Raw genomic sequence first — 20,560 nt, 5'->3', positions numbered from 1 at the left:
TGCCTCCCTGGTGCTCTGGGTGATGCTGCTGTAGGTGAAGATAATGTGCTGAAAGCAGCAGTGGGACACAGTAGGAGAACTGTAGGAGTTAGCGTAGACACTACACTACACTTTTTTTTTTTATAGCTTGTGACTAAATATGTACAAATCTTGTCTGCTGCATATTATCAAAGTGTTTTTCAGTGGGTGGGGGGAATAATCACTGGTTGTGTGGTTTGCGATTTCAGGACTTGCTGCATTTTTCCAGCAAGGGGCAGTTTGATGAGGCCAGACAAGCCCCACTGAACGGGCTGGAGCAGCAGGAACAGACTCCGGTGCCACCAGAGCCACAGGCAGCACTGCAGCAGCAGGAAAACCACATGCTCCACGTACAGCCACAGCACGAGGGTAGCACGGTGCCCACGCAGAGCACCATGACAGCAGATGACATGAGGCGAGCAAAGCGCATCAGGGTAAGCACAGAGGATGGGGGATCGCATTCACTGTAACCCAGGGAATGCTAGGCCTGCCTGCCAGGGCCAGCTGGTTCTCCTTTCACTGTCATATCCATTTCCAAATCCCAAATAAAGCATCTCATTCCTAACAGGTTTTTTTGCACTGAGAGGAAGACAAATCTCACATAAAGGACCAGTACCTCATAGGTGCTAGTGAGAACTGGTGAAGAGCTGGAGCTGATTGAATTCCATCACAGTAATTCTTGCTTGGAAACACAGTCCATCCAAGCTGGCAAGCAGAGGTGCTTCAAACAGCTGGCAGAATCGTGGTGCTGTGGCACAGACTAATGACTTGCTCACAACTACTATCCATGTCTCTCAGAATTCTCTTTCAAGTAATTGCCAAAGAGGAGCCACAACCTTAGTTTGGATCCACTTAGATGATGATAATACTTAGTGATAAAGTCCTTTTTTGGGGTAGAAAACCCTGCCTTTGAGAGCAAAACCTGTGTTAAGAACAAACACTTTGAACCTATGCTCTGTCAACTGGCTGAGCTGCTTTTTCTCTACTATGTGTGGGAGGGAAATGACTCAAGCAAATAATCCTTGAAGCTTTGTAACTGGGAGATCAGTTTATATAGCTTAAGATCTTCCACGTGTTAACTTTGGATTAAGGAAAGAAACAACTGCAGTGGGAGTAAGGGTTCATTTTTAGGGGATGAGAAAGGATTAGAAAAGAGTTGAGTAACTATGGTGTATAGGAGGATGTTGAGCCAAATTTTGCTTGCAGTTTACAGCAATATATGTGCAAGATCAATGGTGATGTTACCCCAAAAATGCTGTGGAATGTCTTGAAGGAAGAGTTTGTCTTGGGCACATCAAAACTGCACACTTTTTAACCATACAAAATGCTTGCAGTCTCTGAATGACAAGTTTCTACTAGTGATTTCATTGTCATATGTTAAAAGCTTGGGGGATTTTTTTACTGAATGTATTGAAGGGTGTATAACAGGGTACAGAGAGAGATGCTGACGTTTTGACAGAGCATGAGGATGTACTGCTTACAGTGTACTACAGTGTCCCCAGTAAGAAAAGAAAGTGTTGGCCATTTCCCTGAATTTTGAACCCAAGATGAGAACCTAGGATCCTCTGAAATAATGAATGTAGGAAGAAAAGGACAGAAATTCTGAAGTTACTTCTTTGTCTTGACATAGCTTTTGTACTCTGTAAATTCATCACAAATGGATGACAGCTCAGAGGAGTGCAGTGGTGGTTCAGTGACATGTTTGTATCTCAAGTCTTCCAAACTTTCCCTGTATCTGGCAGCTCGTGTTCAGCAGAGTCCTGGAGATGTTTCAAGCCAGGAGCACTGGCAGAATGGCAGATGGATGCTTGCACAGACCTTTCCATATTGCATCAGACTGTGAGCAATGAGCACTTGAGATAAGACTAAACCAGCAAGCATCATTTTTTAAGCACTGAAAAATCACCCTCTGAACACTCACTCAACTCAGCTATTCACAGCACCTGCCTACAATAACATGCACTTCATATTAAAAGCAAGCAAGCATTTTGTTTTTAGATATGTTGTACATTATTCACTTCCAAAGAACAGGTAGAAAATCCCGACTCCTGCTTATGGTTCTGAAACCTGTGTAGCTCTAATTCTTCCTTATTATTTAAATAGGATTTAGTTTTCAAAACCAGTCATTCTTTGTGAATTGCTTCAGCTTTTCTAAGGCTTAAGACAGTGGTGCTCTGAGACTGTTTTCATTCTAGCTGGAAGCACTGATCTGTCCTGCCCCAGGGTCCAAGTCCTGTTAGGATTGGTTCATTTTTCAGCCTCTGCTTTAGAGCCTGTGGGGTTTCCTTGGACATAGACCTTAACTATGACAGTTGTGTCCCTAGTATTGAAAGAGATACACTCACCCTTCGAGAACTCTTGTAGAAAATTGTGGTCCACAGCTAAAATGAATATTTGTTTTTAGTTCAGTTCTGGGCAGTATGTAGGATGTCTCTGTGCTAATGCCAGAAACAGGAGGGATAGGAATATGATTTGGAAAGCACAGTCACTTCCTTCATGGTGAAAGAAATGTAAATGGTTGTGTAACAAGGAGCACAGCCAGTAAAATGAGGTTAGAAAAAGTCTCTTCTCCTTAACTTTTTTACACTCCTTATCCCTTACCTGTTGTCATCCTGCCCTAATTATTCCCTTCTGCTGAAAGCATTCCGTTCTCACTGATTCTGCTGTGCACATTGCATCCTTGTTAATCAGCCCTAGGAAAACAGGAAAGGTCACAAAACACCTTCAAGATTATCTTTGTTTTTATTTTTGCCCTTTAACTTCCCTTGAGCAGTTACGAACTACAGAGTAAACCTTGAAGATCTGTTTAGTGTTTCCTGAGGCAGAAACCTCAATGGAGTAAACAGTAGTTGGAAGAGCCCTTGTAGTGACCTGCAGAAGTCAAGGCTTCTGTTTTCTCAAGTCCGTTGCATAACATAAGTATTTTTCTCTCTCTCAATGCTGCCTGCTCAGCTGGAGCTGCAGGTAGGTTTGGGTTTCTGTTTCATTGGGGTTTTGCTGTATCTAATCCAATGGTACGTATCAACGCTGCCCTCTATGTTGTTTTGTCCAACTCCTGTTCAGTGTTTCCTGATTTACACTGCACCATAAATTGTAACATTCATTCTTCTTTAGGTAACCAATGTCCAGAACTAAGTGTTGCTGAATAACAATTTGCGTTCTAGTTCTTTTCATACCAGTTCTTTGTAGATTTAAGGTGGATTTTATAGGAGTAAATTGCTTGGATGAAGAGCCATAATATCAGTCTTAAAGTTTTGGAGGATTTGTTTGCGCAATTGTTTGTGCTGGATCAATACTACAAGTTAATGAGACAACACTTAGTTCTTTTGTTCTGTTTTTATAGTTGATGGATTACCTAGGCAAAAAGGAGTAAAACATTTCACCTTCTGTAGCCCTTAAGATAACAACAGGGCTATGTTGAGTCTGGCCTGCTGTATTAGCAGTCATCTCCCTGCTAAGGTACCAGTGATCAAAACTCAAATTCATAGTGCAGTTAGGACTTGAAATACATCTTTTCACCTATGTTTTATTAGCATCTCCCTGTGGTTTAGGGGGGAATTATATCCTTTGGACTCCAAGCAACACATCAGTTTTTGCACAGCACATGGCTATCTTTCCAGTTCCCGGTGTGACTTACAGCAGATCCCCGTGTTTCCCATTGTCTCTGCTTGTAAAATGGAGAATGGTGATGATGACAGTTCCTGGAAAGCCCTATTTGGAGCTCCTGTATTAAAGTGTTAATTTTCTTTTGGTAGCAAAACATCTGCTCTCCTGTTCTTTCCTGGAATGAAAGCGTAGGTTTCCCTCTGCAGTTCAGATGGTGAAAAGGATCTTTCAGGTTCACAAATTTAATTCTTAGCACCACATTTCACAGTATTCCCAAAGTGTTTCCTCATTCCAGAAGAAGAGCTCCTAACTTTACTTAATCAGTTCCAGCTGTTGGCATGCACTTAAGGGACACAGCAAAGGTCAGTTGTGTCAGCTGCCACATTCCCACAAGCAAAGGAGACAGGAAACCAGGGAAATCTGTTTGCAGAAATCTTGAATGTGTCTCATGGAGAAGTGGGTCATATGGAACACATGTGGAATGTTCCACAATGTTCTAGTGGAATCCATGTGGTCTGAGTTGGGAGGGACCTTAAAACTCATGCAGTTCCACCCCCCTGTTATGGGCGGGGATGCCTTCCACTATCCCACTTGCTCCAAGCCCCATCCAATCTGGCCTTGAATGTTTCCAGGGATGGGGCAGCCATAGCTTCTCTGGGCAACCTGTGACAGGGCCTCGCCACCCTCACAGCTGAGGATTTCTTCCTAATATGCCACCAAAACTTATGCTCTTTCACATTATTTCTCCAGCTATCATGATGTAGATTCTGTGCGTGATGTGAAAAGAGAATCATCAATAAATAATGGTTTATAGAAATTGAGAGAAGAGTGGATATTGCTTAGACTTTTTGTGGAGGAATGGAGCATTGAAGTGTACTTTGAGTGCAGTATGGGTGACAATGTGCTGTGAGATTTCATAGGACTCAATTCTAGCTTTGCAACTATCTAAGATGAAAGTTGTCATCTAATCTTGAAATGCAGGTGCAGGACCACCTTCCCTCTTTCTACAGACAGTGCATCCAGCAGCATCTGTTTCTCCAGCAGAGAGTGCTGGGTCAGGATTGGGGTGGCTCTACAACATTTATCTGAAGGGTAAGGGGAGAAAACAGAGAACAGTCATGAAATGTTACAGAGAAGGCAGAGTGAAGGCAAACACACCAGAACAGAAGAAGGGCTGAGAAGAGACATTGTGCCCAGTAGGAATGGAGAATTGCTCACAGCTTCTCACCTGCTGCACCTAAAGCTGCCATTCTGCCCTTACCATCACGTTTTGAAACTCTGTTCTTGTTTTTGACAATAGTAAAAATGTTCAGACCAGTATTGCTTGAATTTATGTTGCACTAGAAGTTCTCCAGGCAATGCTAAACCACTGCTGCACATCTCTGTGATGATCTTTAATGCAGAAGGTGTTTCTGTAAAGGGCTGTGGAATTTCATAAGCCCTGCTCCTGAGGGAAACACAGGGTGCTGGCTCACCATTCCTTTGTGTGGTGGCTGAACTTGTGACATGATGCCAAATAATCAGCTGGGACTGCAGCTTTTCTCAGGCCTATGTCTGTGCTTCAGAGAGGACTTAATTTTATTTTACAGAAAAATGGCATGCTAAATAAGAAGAAATCAGGGATGGAGAGAAAACTCTTGCACTGTGTTCTGCTAACTCTAGGTGTAACTGCAGGTGTGTCCCCTGATTTCTGCCTGTCACAGCCTCCCCTGCTATAAATTGGAGGCAGCATATGATGGAAAATAATTTCTTTAAGTTTAGGTTCATTAACCATTCAGTATATTTTATCCCAAATATCTATGGATGTGGAATCTATACATGGTAATGAAAGCTAATGGGCTCTTGGATGCTTCTTTCAGAATGCAGCTCTGCAGCACCTGTTCATTAGGAAATCCTTCCGCCCATTCAAATGCCTGCAGTGTGGGAAGGCCTTCCGGGAGAAGGACAAGCTGGACCAGCACCTGCGGTTCCATGGGCGGGAAGGGAACTGCCCTTTGACCTGTGACATCTGCAACAAGGGCTTCATCAACAGTGGTGCCCTTGAGAGCCACATGAAGTTCCACATGGACCAGAAAACGTACTCCTGCATTTTCTGCCCCGAGTCCTTTGATCGCTTGGATCTGCTTAAGGATCACGTGGCCATCCATGTCAATGATGGCTATTTCACCTGTCCCACCTGCAAGAAACGCTTCCCAGATTTTATCCAGGTGAGATGCTGTACTGATTTGAAGCACTGCTTTGGGGGTCTCTCACAAGGCTGTGGGTTTCTCAGTGCTCTCCCTGTATAACTGCACAGCAGTTCATTCTCACAGTGTGCAGGGGTCCACCTCAGTCAGAAACTGAAAAGGAAGAATGACCAAGCACTGCTAGACATTGTCTTGTGACACTGAAGTGCTCTGTCCACTAAATCATCAGATGTGATACTTCAATCTGGCATTAGAAGGCACTGTAATGCAGAAGGGTGGGTGCCTTATTCCCAAAAACTGCCTGAAGCAGAGGTCCTGTCTACTTCATCTCCATGGCAAAAAAAGGAATTGTCTTTTGCTGTATTCAACTTGTGCTTGAACACATCTTGGCCTTTGTCATTAAAACTCTGAACCAAAAACTGAGTGGTTTACATCTTTAATGCCTTGCCTGTTTTCTGTCAGGATCATTCATTTGAACAGCTTGAAGAAATGCCAGAACAGATCAGGATAGTCTGCTTCCTGACTTCCCCTCTGGGCTTCAGCTGGGCATTTTATTCTCCTTCCGTGCACACTGCACTGGAGCAGTGAGTAATGCAGCTACTCTGCACTATGCTGAGCACTTGGACAAGGTCATTAGTAGAATTTAAAGATTCTATTTCCATGTCCAGTAAGAAAACCTGAGATGGACCATGGACATATTCATTATCCTTCCTAGGGACAAAGCAATTGATGTGTCTTACTTAGCTGCCTGACTGAAATTGAAATGTAGAAATCCAGTTTAGATCAGTAATAGGAACAGCTAGACTATCCACTAGGCTAAAGAGGAAAGGATGGGGGGAATTGATTTACTAATATAATTCCATCCTGGCAGAAGTCCTTTATTTTCTGCAAATGTTCAACAAGGAAGAATGTTGATGATTCAGAAATGCTGTACTGCAACTTAATTCCCTGTAAACTTTCCCATGCAAATTATTGGAAGTCCCATGGCTTTTCCCCAACTATTCAGTTGTATTTTTGACTTTTAACAATGATTTTTTTTCTTCTTCTTGCTATGTGAATAATTAAGACTAGTCACTGCTGCCTACTGAAATACTTCTGTGTGGAACAGGTAGAGATGCCAAGTTGTTCCATGTATGATCAGTATAAGAAGATGGTAAGGATTTAATTAGAAATCCATTTCTGGAGTAGTGCTTGCATTTCAAATGTCAAACCTCATTAGTTTCTTTATTGGGGTGAGGAAAATAAAAAAAACCTCTAGATGTTTGAAGAGGTGAAGGATAGTCCCAGAGTATGGAGAAGTAATTGCCATTCAGGAATGGAATGAAAATGCCTTTCTAATTAAGTTTTTTTTTTTCTTTGCTAATTGTGATTGCAAGCTCATTGTGTCTGATTGAAAGGAATTAGATCCCATGTTTTGGTTTGTTATAAATGAAAGGAAGATAATGAACCTCAGATGAATGTGGTAACTCGAGGGCGACTCTGTGCAAATGGTACATCACGGACTTTCACTGCCCATTAAGTGAAACTGTGCAATAGCTGATGCCTTCAAGAATCAGTGTTGAGGAAATCAAATCACCCATCCAGATGAGTAATAAAAATATTATGGCTTTATAGAAACTATTGCTGAGGTATTAACTGTTCTGATCAAACAGTTTTTAAACCAAAGCAGATTAGATACCTTAAAAACCTTTTTATTTTCTTTCCTATTGCAAAGAGTTTCCTAGACTGTGTTATCACTTGCTTCTCTCTTGAATAAACTTCATTTTTCTGCCATTTCAGGTCAAGAAGCATGTACGCAGTTTCCATTCTGAGAAGATTTACCAGTGTACAGAGTGTGACAAGGCTTTCTGCCGCCCCGACAAGCTGCGACTCCACATGCTGCGGCACTCGGACCGCAAAGATTTCCTGTGCTCCACTTGTGGCAAGCAGTTCAAGGTGAGGTGGCTCTTGGCTGGATAATTACTAGTACAAAAACCACTATTCCTTACCCTCCTTCAAGGAGGTAAGCTCATGTTCTCAAAGGTGAAAGAAAATAACACGTGTAAACACACTAGACTTGCCTGTGAGTTGCATGCATTGCTTGGTGTCCTGTGTGAGCCATGACATCCATTTCTGACAGACAAGGGGCAAGGTCACCTTAGCATCTTATTTCAAACATGATCTTATTCCTAATAATTTAATAGGAATTAAATTAAGGAACTTTTAGGAAATAAATAAAGGATTAGGAAATAAATAAAGGAACTTTTTATCTGCTCATTAAGAATTGGGACATCATACACCTCCATTGCCAGGTGTCTGGGTTACATTGCTATCAGTTCAGTTAAGAAACTTCTTGCTGATGCCAGTGGATTAATAATGTTCCTGGCCAAGATGCCTGTGTCCATGGCATCCGTCTTGTCAGCACAAATCATCCAGATGCCTTTCCAAGTCCTGCTGAAACAGATGGAGCAGACTGTGAGCCAGGTAAGCTGTGGTGGCAGCAGCCTGCTCCCTGTCACTGAGCTTGTAATGGGACACTGAGGGAACTAGTTGAAGGAACACATTTTTCTGAGACAAAGATTTTCTGGAAAGAGATCCCTGAACAACTCAAACTGTGGCTCTTACGCATAACAGGCAGTATGGGAGTTTCTGTGACATTGCTGACATTTTTCTCCCCAATTTCTCTTTCCCAGAGGAAGGACAAACTGCGAGAGCACATGCAGAGGATGCACAACCCAGAAAGGGAGGCCAAGAAGGCTGATCGGATCAGTCGCTCCAAAACCTTCAAGCCTCGGATCGCGTCCACTGACTATGAGAGTTTCATGTTCAAGTGCCGTCTCTGCATGATGGGCTTCCGCCGCAGGGGCATGTTGGTGAGTGCCTGGGTGCTGTTACAGCCTCTGTACTCTATTCTGATGGATAGGTAAGGAAGATGGAATTCCAGCATTAGAACACAAGGATCGTAAAAGGGTTTGGGCTGGAAGGGACCTTAAAGCACATCTCGCTCCACCTAGCTGCCATGGGCACTTTCCACTAGATCAGGTTGCTCCAAGCCCTGTCCAATCTGGTCTTACCCAGCCAGGATGCTGTGAAATGAATTTTGGCAAATTTTGGAGCTGAGTTAAGGTGATACATCTTTTTTTAAACCTGTGTGGTTTACCTCTTCAGCAAATTTGCACATTTTTGCTGCCTGCGCTGTACATCTGGTTGTCAGTACCATATTTCAACACTAAGTAATGCTGACTGATGTATACTGTATTTAACAAGACATGAGATGATAATACTGCCTTGTTCAGCCTTACTGCCTCAGTTTTTCTTACTGTCTTTCCTGTTCTTTGTTTCTCCCCCTTCTCGAGGGCCTCTTCTGGCCATGTCTTGTCACTGCCTCTGGGTAAAGGCTGTTCTGCAGCATTACCTCACTCTCAGATATCAGCTACAAGACTGTTCTGGCAAACTATTTCACCCATTCCTACCTAATTTTGGTTAGAGAAACTGTAAATGAGACCTAGTGAGACCACATTTACCCCTCAGGCAGTTAAATATGAGTGCACAATAACCCTTGCAGCTGCAAATGCTTCCAGTGCTGCTGGCTTGCGTCCTTCAGTTTTGGTTTGGCTGTTACCCATGTCTGGAAGAAGCACCAATTGTTTAGCTTCCAGCTGTAATATGTTCTTGTTCTCTATTTCTCCTAAGGTGAATCATTTATCAAAGAGACACCCAGACATGAAAATAGAAGAGGTGCCAGAGCTCACGTTGCCCATCATAAAACCCAACAGAGATTACTTCTGTCAATATTGTGATAAGGTGTGTGGGAAGTCACCCCTCGGATGATAGCTCAGTCCCAGTCCTGGATGCAACCAATTTGTCTCTGCATAGAAGTCTCTGGTGGGGTTTGTAGCTTTTCTGAGGTGCTTGCTAGCAACATTCCTGCAGTACTGTCCAAAAGAAAGAGAAGACAAAATGCACTTAGGCCAAGACAGTGGATTGCTAATTGAAAGCTGCAGTTTTCCCCTTCCTGCTGTGTTTGGCATTGGAAAACTTGAATACTGTTATCAAGCAGACAGTCACTGACCCTTGGTGTTGGGTTAGCCCAGGACTAAGTATCCTGTCTGTGTATAATTCCTGGCCAGTAAGTACTTTTGGTTTCTGTATTACTTCTAAAAGTTAGTCTTTAACACCTTTTATTGTAAGCTGCTTACTAGGTCATGTGCCAGTAATTCCCAGTGGTCAGTGGAGCCTGAAGCTGCTTCTGCAGTGCCTTTGGGTTCTTGCTCTTATTCTCCTTTGCTTTTTATGCCTGGGGGCCTTTATTTACCAGGGTGTGTATTCTGACTGTCCTTATCCTCAGTATGTCTTTCTGTGATGCCTCTTTCCTTTTGTTTGAGGGGACAAAAATAGTTTTAATTATTAGATAGTATTTGTTTGTTGATATGCCTAAAAAGAACTAAAAGGTATGTTGATCACTGAACCAAAACAGTTTGATGCTTTGTGTCAAGTAGAGATATCAACCCTCATAACAAATTAACATTGCGCATTTGATCTTCACATATGGCAAAAAGGGTTTTCCTCTTACCTCCTTGTCCTGCTTTGCTGTTTGGTTGAGGCAAACAACATGTTCTCAAAAGGCTTCTCTGGGATACACAAGGAATTAGTCGCTTTTTCAGGTTGATGAAACACTGGAAGGTGTATGTTCATGCCTTTTGTTGTAATTGTTTGGGGATTTAACTAAATGTATTCTCTAAAGCAACATGCAAATCTTCCAGATCAAGATAATTGGTAGCTGTTTCCTGTGCAGACACCAGGTTTGCACCATTTTAATTCCAAATCTTTGCCCTGCAGGTGTACAAGAGTGCCAGCAAACGCAAAGCACACATCCTGAAAAACCATCCTGGTGCTGAGCTACCTCCAAGCATTCGGAAGCTGCGTCCTGCAGGCCCAGGAGAGCCAGATCCTATGCTGAGCACCCACACCCAGCTGACAGGCACTATTGCCACCCCTCCAGTGTGCTGTCCTCACTGCTCCAAGCAATACAGCAGTAAGGTGTGGGAGGTTCTGGCCTCAGACAGCCTGGGGATGCTCTTTCACCATGGTCTCTGTCATCTGTCTGTCCACAAGCAGAGCTCTCTTCTCAGAGTGCTGATTTTGTGCTGTGTGCTGACAGTGCAGGCACAGTCTGCTTGTTTTAGGGCCAAAAATTCCATGAATAGAGGGTTTGTGCTGAAAAGTTACCAGAGCACAATCATGAATGGAAGAGCTTGGAAACTGCTCTCCGGTAGTTACAGGGGAGATGAGCAGGGAAACAAAACACAGAAAACATGACCTTTGGAAAAAGTCATAAAACACTCGTCTATGCTGGAGTAAAAAGCTGTTGAGGACAATACTTCAGTGTCAGCTCTAATCAGCAGCAGATTTGTGATCCTTGTTTCCAACTTTGCTGGCCAGAAGATCTCATAGTGTGAATCTTGATGCTGCTTTACTGAGGGAAACGTAAAAGCTGTGTTTGGCCAGGCTGTTGGATTTCACATGGCCCTGAGCAGAGTTACTGACCATCCTTCCAATGCTCCTTTGCTTCTCTCTGCAGACAAAGATGGTGCAGCACATCCGCAAGAAGCACCCAGAGTTTGCTCAGCTCCCAAATGCAATCCATGCACCACTGGCGACAGCTGTCATCAGTTCCACACCGGCTGTTCTCACCACTGACAGCACGACTGGAGAAACTGTTGTGGTAGGGGCTAGAGGCACACAAGGGCAGTGCAGGGAAACATGCAGAACAGGAGCCTTCTGGTATTAGTAACCCTGGTTTATTTGGCAGACACCACTTTAAAACTTGTATTAGGACATTATTTGAGATCACTTCTGGTTTTGAACCTCTGTGGTCCAGTTTTGTGCAGTCAGGAGCTGTTCATTTCTTTCTGGGGCTTTAAGGATTTGTCTTTTATCCCCAAATCCATTTCCTTCTTTCATTCAGACCTACTGACTCCACATAATGAACTCGGGGATGCACATCTTATGGATTTTCACTGGGAATTTTCTCCTTAAGTGAGAGATGCAGTTCCTGGCATCAAGAGGACAAGTTTAACAGTGACTGGGGACTGGATCAAACTGTGTACAGGGAGTCAGATCATTTTGTAATCCTTTGGACAGCACAGCACTGAGCAAGATGAATCTCCAGTGGCTGATGTCCATACCATTAATACATCAGCTGCCACAGAAGTGAAAGCTGAGACTAAAAAATGTGTCCTTCAGTGTTGTGGGATACTGTGTAGTTTTAAAAGTCCTGCTGATCACAATTTAAAACTTTCTATATAAAGACTAACTGGATAACAGGCTTGAAAATGGAGAGGTTCAATCAAGATGCTGTTGGCTTCATAAACCTGATTAAGTTATGTACTAAATGTCTTTACACATTAGAAATACAGTTGTCACTCTGACAGGGAATAAGAAAGGTGGAATATGTCCATGAACCACTTTTTGACTTGGAAACCAAGTCAGCTCTTCACAAATACAGGACTTTTGTTGTTTAACAGAATACTGGTATGTCACAAGATGAAAATAATTATTTTTATTATGATATGTTAAGTTAGCCGTTAATGGTCCTGACTAGGATTTAGACAGAAGAGAGCAATTCTAGTTGGTGATCCCTGGTGACTACTTATGACCCCTACCTCTGTACACATTAAGTTCTCATAAATAAATGACCAGACCCACTGTAAATGGAGATAAAAGAACTACAGCCCCGAAGAAGTACGTCAATATGATGATGATCTCTATCTCTCTCTCCCTGCTCAGACAACAGATTTACTGACCCAAGCCATGACGGAGATATCCCAGACCCTCACTACAGACTACCGGACTCCTCAGGGAGATTACCAGCGCATCCAGTACATCCCTGTGTCTCAATCTACAACTGGCTTGCAGCAGCCTCAACACATACAGCTGCAGGTTGTTCAGGTGGCCCAGGTGAGTAACCTGGTGGGGATCTTGCAGTGCTTCTGACCCCTTCACTACTAAGCCTGTGTATTTTTGGGGCTCTGGCACACAGAAGTGTGGTAAGGAGTAGTTACAAAAAGTGCTGCAGCTACTTTTTACAGAAAAATCAAGTGATATAGCATAGGGCTCCCTTCATAAGCACTTGTACCGGGCATAAATAGTCCTTGCCAGCCTTGGTCAGCTTGCTGGAGACGTATCAACACAGTCCTGATTTAGTTCTACCCATCTGTGTAGCCTTACTCGAGTCTGCTCTAGAAATGTTTTCCAGCAACTGGGAAGGTGGATCAGTGGGTGACCCATTTTCTGCAGTTCAAGACTGATTTGTACTTCCTTGTCCTCAGTGAGTCAGAGCCAAAATTTGGCGGTACAGAGAGTGGTTGCATGTTCCCTTCATAGCATCTATTAGAATATTCATTCTCTTGATGCTCAACAGCCTCCTAAAAATGAAATCACAGGGTAACTAGAGTAACTGGTCTGAGGAAAATATCTCAGGCAGCTGTAAGAAACCGGTTACCCACTGCAGGAAGCTGAAACTACTGCGTGTTTATATTTTAATCTGAAATTCCTTGTTCTCTCTAGCCTCTCATTACAAATCAGGTTATGAATTTGGTTAGTAAAGGCCTAAACAATGGCCCCAGTTGATAGAGCCTGTGGCTGTTGTAACAATACAAAACAATGAACATTGATTCCTGCAGGTAATATTAGCAAGATCTTAATTTTATACATATCCAAGACTATTAATTCAATTAGTACCATTGATATAATTAGCAACTGTTGCTCAAAACCTTTAAAAACCTTTGAGTACTTGTCTTGATGCAGACCTGTGTCAAACTACAGAACTGGATACGCAGATCTTGAGAATGTATACATTGTACAGAAAGATGCTTACAGAGCAGTGGTTAACACTAATCCTGGCCTTTGAACCCTTTGGTTTAGTCCAGCCACTGCCACAAACAGCTTGTATGATGTTAGGCAAGTCCTTTCATTGGTGTCACTGAGATAGAACCATGTCTGTGCCATTACACCTGTTAAATATACTTTATCTGCCGGGGTACAAAGAAACTCAACAAGGTTCAACAGGTGTGCTCCACTAAGGCTCCTACTTCATTATTCCAGAACCCGTGTCCCAGATGAGGTTTACATGGCTACTTTTGCAAAGAATTTGAGGTATAGACCTCTGCTTAATTTTTTTCCCAGGCTACCTCACCTCACCAATCCCAGCACTCCACAGTGGATGTGGGGCAGCTCCATGACCCCCAGACATACACCCAACATGCCATCCAGGTGCAGCACATCCAGGTCACAGAGCCATCACCAGCAACTCAGTCATCATCACAGGTATTTCCCTCTTCTCTTCAGAAAATGCCTTCCCTACCAGCCTGCTCAGCTGGCATATTGCATGTGCTGATACAGGGGATAGTGTTTTCTTTGTCATTTAAAGGTTGAAATCATCAAGCAGTGCCCAGATGTCTCAGGGTATATGGGGGTGTTTTGTTGTGGGTTTGTTTGGGCGGGTTTGTGTGGGTTTTTTGGTGTGGGGTTTTCCCCCCCCTCAATAGTACATACAAAGGAGAGATAAATGATTGGAAACGGACACATTTGCAGCTAAATTAAGTTTGTCAGTTGAAAGACATAAATGGAAACTGGCATTCCTCAAATATTTGAAGTGCAGCTCTTCATGTCTTGGGTAGAATTTAGCTTCTAATCTCAGGTCTCTGCCATAGACTCTCATTGGCAAGTAACAATATCACTATTTCACTTTCCTGGTCTGAGCTTATTGACCACAGAGTGAAGCAAGCTGGAGGAGAGTTCTTAATGTTCAATATGCTCTGGAACCTGTCCTGTGTTTTCCCTTAATGAGAAGGTTGTATTTTGCAATCCTTACTACACCAAGAACACTTGCACCTTTTTTTTTCTGTAGGTAGGGGGTCAGCCTTTGAGTCCCCCCTTGCAACAACCTCAGCAGGAACTCAGCCCCTCACAGATGCAGACAACTACATCAACACCAAACCAAGCCCTCCAGCAGCAGCAAGGCTCCTCAGTTCAGCACACATATCTCCCTAGCAACTGGAACTCATTTCGGAGCTACTGTAAGTGTCAGCAGTAACTCTAACTACTTTGTCTGGCAAGCGTGTCTGACTAACACATGCCCCATGTCTCTAGCTACCAAATGAGACAGTGTTCTCAGAGTTCACTAAGCTCTGTGGTTAATATTCAAAGATATCAAGAAGATAGAGCGTCAGACAAACGTAAATGGTTGTACCAGCTCTTCCACTATGATCCCAACTGATCCAGTACATGGTTTGGACAGGTACACTGGGCTCCTTTATTCCAAGGAACTTGCATACAGCAAGAATCCATGTGTTGGATAGCTACTTGTTCAAATTTGGGTGCATGCTTGAAAGAATTGTGTGGAAGAGGAGTGTGACATGAAGATGATTTCTCATGTCCATGCAGTTCTGGATGGTAATTCTGTGATGATTTGAGTGAGAACAGGATGTGTTTTCTCTGCATGAATTGCCAAATCTCCAGCTCGTGTTATCTGGCATAATTCTGCTGAGGCCTGTAGGGCTCTACAAGCCCTTATACCTGAATTTCTATTCAATACCCACTGTTTCAGACTTTAAATTTTTCTGACATAAGACATGATCTTTGAGGGTTGTCTTTGCAATTTTTTAGCATCAGAGATTCAGATGATGACCATCCCCCAAGGGCAATATGTGATCACAGAGACTGCTGTGGGTACCCCGGTCACCACTGTCAACACGGGGCAAGTGAAAGCAGTTACTCAGGTAAGGAAAACCATCGTGGCCTTTTTTCATCCAGAATATTATCAGGCATAAAGCTCTTCAGCTTGGAGGTTTAAAGAATGCCAAAATCATGACTGGGGAAAAGAGTGGAGGTACCTAAAGAGATGCAAACTGTACAGTATAGTCTGCATGCAACCATTTACAAGGCTCATGTTGTCTGGCTCTTGTATGTATGACTCCGTCCAACTTAAAATCTTCACTTAATTACATTTGCAGAACAAAATTATTTAGTGATACTGCTTAGTCTTAAAAATATTTCTGATTAAGCACTATCCACTAAACCAAATTTCAGAACAGCTTCTGGAAACATTTCAGTAACTCTCTGTTATGTCTAAGATTAGAAAATAAGAAGAGTTCCTGCTATTCCTTGTAAGCAATCCAGCATAAGGAGATAGGTCATTGGCCTATGTTGATCTTGGTCACTGGAAGTGCAACTTGTCCTGGAACATGTGTAATACAGGAAAAAACCTTTCAGAATAGTTGAATTGCAAATTGCTGTTTTAATATGTAATGATGGTCTAATTGTGTCATGAGTTTAACCATTTGTAAACTGACCAAAAGCCAAGTAAGTCCAATGTCCTTTGAATCAAAAGACAGGCATTATGTTGCTCTCAAATGCATTTAAGTGAAATAGAGATAAGTTTAAAAGTTCTTTGTTCACACCAAAATTTCTGCCAGCAGACTATTAGAGAAGTTACAGAAGATACAGTGGTTATTAATTATTTTTTATATTCCCCATGCAGACTCACTATGTGATATCTGAAGGTCAGCCTGAGCTGGATGGTAAACAAAACTCTTCACTCTCCAACGAGATTCAGGTGGGTGTTTCCCAGCCCACAGCCCACACAGATCCCTTGGAATCTCAGACAAGCAACCAGCAGCAAACCACCCAGTATATTATCACGACCACCACCAACGGGAGTGGCGGGAGCGAAGTGCACATCTCCAAACCCAGGAGTTTCTCAGCAGAGCATGAGTGAAAGAGCCTCATTTGCTTGTCCTTGCCACCTCCCTGACAGCCCACATGTGGGGGTACCCTGGGACTCTATATGTTTCAATGTAAATGCTCACATACCTTCCACTAAAATCTTGGAGCTCTTCTTAATGCTTTTTAGAGGGTTTAATTCACAGTGACCACGAAACACCCTCAAAATCCTTCTGGGATGCTTTTTATGCAGCTTTTAAGAGAAAGGACAACAGAAATGAAACCTCTGCTGACCCTGGACTTTATTTTTGGCATGTCTGCTGACCCTTATTTTTCCTTTTTGGAAGTGTGTCCAGCAAACAATTTTATTTCAACTGTATGGGAAAAAGCTTGCCTAACTGAACGCTTCCTGGCAGATTGTCATATGTATCTTTTTAACAGGCGCCATTAAACAGGAGAACATCATGTAAATTGCTAGAATACGGCAGAATTGCTTCCTGTGGCTTCTAGCAGCCAGGGTGAAGGGGAGTGTGCCTGCGCCATATGAACAGACTGCGTGCAGGAAAGGAGCAACAGCCAAGCAGTGGCTCCTGGTGTCCCCATATGGGGATGGATTGAACAATGAAGCTGTGAAGATGTGCCGAAGCAGACCATTAAATTATTATTTTTTCAGCCCTCCAGAAGTGTTTACATGCTGTCTGCCCCGCCCTGTTTTACCCAGCAGTTCCAGAAAGCAGGAAAAGCATAGTCTTAAACCCATGTTGTTTGGAACAAACTGATTGAAATCCTAGGAGCACCTAAGGGTAGTACAGAGCCACTGTTACTTCTTTTCCCTCCAGTGTTTGCAGGGAAAATTGCTTTTTTGCCTGTAAACAAAAAAAACCCCAAACAAACAAAAAAAGGCTCAGCTAAATCTGCACAGCGGCTTCTGCTGTGATCTAAGATAGATAGTTGTGCCAGGAGAAAATGAGGATACAGAGCACTCCTAGCACTCCTCTGAAGGGACAGGGCCATTATCTCTGTGGCCACCGCAAAGTAAACATATTTCTTCTCTTCAAGACTGGATGGAGAGTTGGTTACTTTGTTTTTTTTTTTCCCAAATAACCTTGTTAACAATGCACTGTAATTCCTTTGGACTGTTCCAGAAAACAACCAGCCCTGCACTCCAGAAACACACAAGAAACATGCTCGTGGACCACTATTTATGGGACATGGAAAGCCATCCATGAGGGTTGCCTGATGTGAGGGACTTGGTCTAGGGACCAGGAGAAAGGGAAAGAGAAGAAGGCCATGTAATATGTTTTTCCTTACTTAGTTCTCCACAGGTATTCTTGGTTGGTTGTTTCAGGCATTCTGGTGGTTGCAAGAATATGACTAGAACTCCATTGACTTCTGATGGGATTTACTGTGAATGTCTGAAATTCCATTAAATGCTGGAAAACTCATCCCAGAACATCTGTGCATGACAGGATACATTTATTTATAAAACAAACACAAAGAAGGGTGCTGTGTCTTAGAGATAGAAGAACTTGAGAGGTTTTTTTTGATGTGTTTTCTCTTGTACTGCACTGAGTGTGAATATGGGACTCTTCCATAGGTATTCCCATGGATTCAGGTGTGGATTACCCATGTCAGTAAGCACTACACTTTGTGATACCAGGTTTTATGGAGTTAAAGCTCTTTGACATGAGAGAACTTCACACTCAGGCTGCACAAGACCAAATCTGGTTCCTTGTGGGCAAAGCCTTGTAGCAGGTATTGCTTTGGTAATTAATGTATCTGTTAATGTGTCCTGGAACTAGTACTGAGATAAATCAGTTGGAAAAATACAGGCCAGCTCAGAACAGTTCTGAGGTAACTTTGAAGTGATTTTCCAGAATGTGGATTACTTTGTTCCTGGGATTTCTCTTCTGTTGCTGTACCACCCTACTGGAGCACTAATGAGCCAGGTAGAATTAACATGGACCAGAGTTCCAATTTGGTCAAGTGCAATGATGAGTGACCTGAAATTCTATGGATTTGGCAGCCCAGCCACTGCAGCACTGTGGGCAAGGAACCACAATGCCCAGTAAGTAACTTGAATTCATGTTGCTGAGGACTTTGGAATTACAGTGTTGGGCCTTGCAATGTTGTTCTTGTGGGAAGAGAGCAGGGAGAATTTTGTCTTGGCTTCCTTCAGGCTTCTGCTGATTTAATAACAAGCCAGAAACGCTACAAGAGTAGGAAAATAGCAGGCTTGGAAATGGCAGTCTGGGAATAGTGGGATACTGCCCTGCAGGAGCAATTTTAAGAGTCTAAAAGTTTGACAATAGATGAACATCAAATAATGTTCCCATTAATGATGTTGCATACATGGGGTTTATAAACTAAACTACTTTGCTCTATTCACCTTTGTTGGAACGGTTCATGAATGTGGACAGTTGTACCAGTTGTTTAAAACTGAAAACTATTTAAAACAGAAAACCATTTTAAAACAGCCTTTTTGAACTCAAGTCTTCCTCATCAAAGTTTCTCTGCCCTGCAGAAGCAGCATGCTCAGGCTATTGGCCTGACTCCAGGTGAAGTTAATTCCTAGTGTCCCAAGTTGAATGAATTGCCTGTGAAAGAAGCATGCCTGGAAATGGAAGTACTAGAGATTTTCCTTCCAAAATAAGGAACTACAGTGATTGTATAGATGGTAAAGGTTGCACGGATTTTTTTTTCTCCATTTCTGCAGCACAGAAGGTCTAGGATGTATTATTATTGTTTTTAAATCAGAGCAACCCAAAGATCTTTCTGTCATGTCCCGCAGAAGTGTATATTCAGAGTCCTCTCAATTGCCTGCAAGGTCTGTGTTTTGTTTGGAGATGCTGTCCCTTGGAGGTGTTTTGGGTCAGAATCTGTATTTTCTTGGGGGAAAAAAAACAAACCCAGCCCATGCACCCTGATCTTGTACCTCTTCGACTGCTCGGACCCCATCTATTATTTAACTGTGTATGTTTATTGTACATTTGGTGACTGTTGTTGTGTTCAGAGTCTCGTGCAACCTGGCAGATGTAAAAAAAAAACCCAAACGAACGTGAAAATAATAAATGTTTCTCTCTCTTTTTTTTCTTTTTTTTTTTTTTAAATCACTTGTGATGACCAATGTGTTCATTGCGTAAGGTGTTCAGTGGAGGGTGAGTGAAGTAGGGTGTGGATAAATGGAATGATAACAGTATAGAAGTTACAGGGAAAAATATATTTTGCTACTCTCTGCATGGAATACAGAATTTCCAACCTCCCACAACACAATCCAAGGGAGTGTAGGTAGACAGTGGAGTGGAGCCCCCTCTGTTGAAACCCTTGCAAAGTAAGGAATTTTTAAAACTATTTTTAAATTTTAAAGGTACTACTTTCTAGCTGATCAGCTGCACAGCATCTGAAAACTGAGGGAGATAAGGATGATGGATCAGCAAACACTGACAAAATTCCTCTAGGAGTGACTCATGTCCCGATCCCAGGGTTATCTCAGGTACTATCCTGACATATCCACTCCAAAGGTATAATCATCGCTTACTAAAGATGTGAGACTCAAGTCACTCAAGCTCCACCTAAAAGTAAAGAAAGTATAAGAATAAGTTAAAAGCAGGGAGAGGTTAGGGAAGAGTCCATTGTAGCTTCTGCGCTGAATCTATCTCTCGCTCATTGGGTACGACCTGCACTCCGGAATTTTAAATGAGCCAGGTTTTAACACAGATTAGAGCTTGTCTAGACATTGCTTTGAACACATTTTTGCTGTCAGGTACTGTCACCTGCAATCCTGAACCTTAACCTTTCAAGATTTTAGTAAATGAGCGTTATTCTGGGAACTGTTAATATGAGTCCTTGGAGGAGGATGTCAGTGGGTAAAGGCGTGCAGACCCAGGAAGAACGTCCCTTTGCTGTATGAAAAATTGCTGCATTAAAATTCAAAATATTCAGCCTTTCAACACTTCACTGTAATATCAGCACAGCATCTCAATGAGTAACACACTGCCCAGGACTGCAGTCAAGGCCTGTAAATCTGCGACTGATACGTGGCTTCA

The 20,560-nt window shown here is 42.6% G+C and overlaps 1 protein-coding gene across 10 annotated transcripts in view; it reads left to right on the top strand.

Moving 5' to 3' along the window:
- Nucleotides 1-20,285, top strand: part of PRDM10 (PR/SET domain 10) — a 45,164-nt gene extending 24,879 nt beyond the window's left edge. For 6 of the 10 annotated variants that reach the window (XM_066203640.1, XM_066203636.1, XM_066203638.1 and 3 more), the window contains exons 12-23: nucleotides 228-452; nucleotides 5,484-5,831; nucleotides 7,590-7,745; nucleotides 8,483-8,662; nucleotides 9,483-9,593; nucleotides 10,629-10,829; nucleotides 11,371-11,514; nucleotides 12,579-12,749; nucleotides 13,977-14,117; nucleotides 14,701-14,869; nucleotides 15,459-15,571; nucleotides 16,333-20,285. In XM_066203640.1, the coding sequence (XP_066059737.1) occupies nucleotides 228-452; nucleotides 5,484-5,831; nucleotides 7,590-7,745; nucleotides 8,483-8,662; nucleotides 9,483-9,593; nucleotides 10,629-10,829; nucleotides 11,371-11,514; nucleotides 12,579-12,749; nucleotides 13,977-14,117; nucleotides 14,701-14,869; nucleotides 15,459-15,571; nucleotides 16,333-16,569 (2,196 nt within the window). In that variant the 3' untranslated portion in view covers nucleotides 16,570-20,285. The remainder of the gene's footprint in view (nucleotides 1-227; nucleotides 453-5,483; nucleotides 5,832-7,589; nucleotides 7,746-8,482; nucleotides 8,663-9,482; nucleotides 9,594-10,628; nucleotides 10,830-11,370; nucleotides 11,515-12,578; nucleotides 12,750-13,976; nucleotides 14,118-14,700; nucleotides 14,870-15,458; nucleotides 15,572-16,332) is intronic. The other 4 variants (XM_066203642.1, XM_066203644.1, XM_066203641.1 and 1 more) reach the window with 4 other exon arrangements.
- Nucleotides 20,286-20,560: the final 275 nt, after the last annotated feature.

This window comes from Chamaea fasciata, unplaced genomic scaffold, assembly GCF_029207755.1.
Source record: "Chamaea fasciata isolate MVZ Bird 193981 ecotype frontalis unplaced genomic scaffold, bChaFas1.0.hap1 SCAF_24, whole genome shotgun sequence".
NCBI classification, from domain to species: Eukaryota; Metazoa; Chordata; class Aves; order Passeriformes; family Sylviidae; genus Chamaea; species Chamaea fasciata.
Note: the sequence above shows the minus strand (reverse complement) of the source record. Positions and strands in the feature narration are given on the sequence as shown.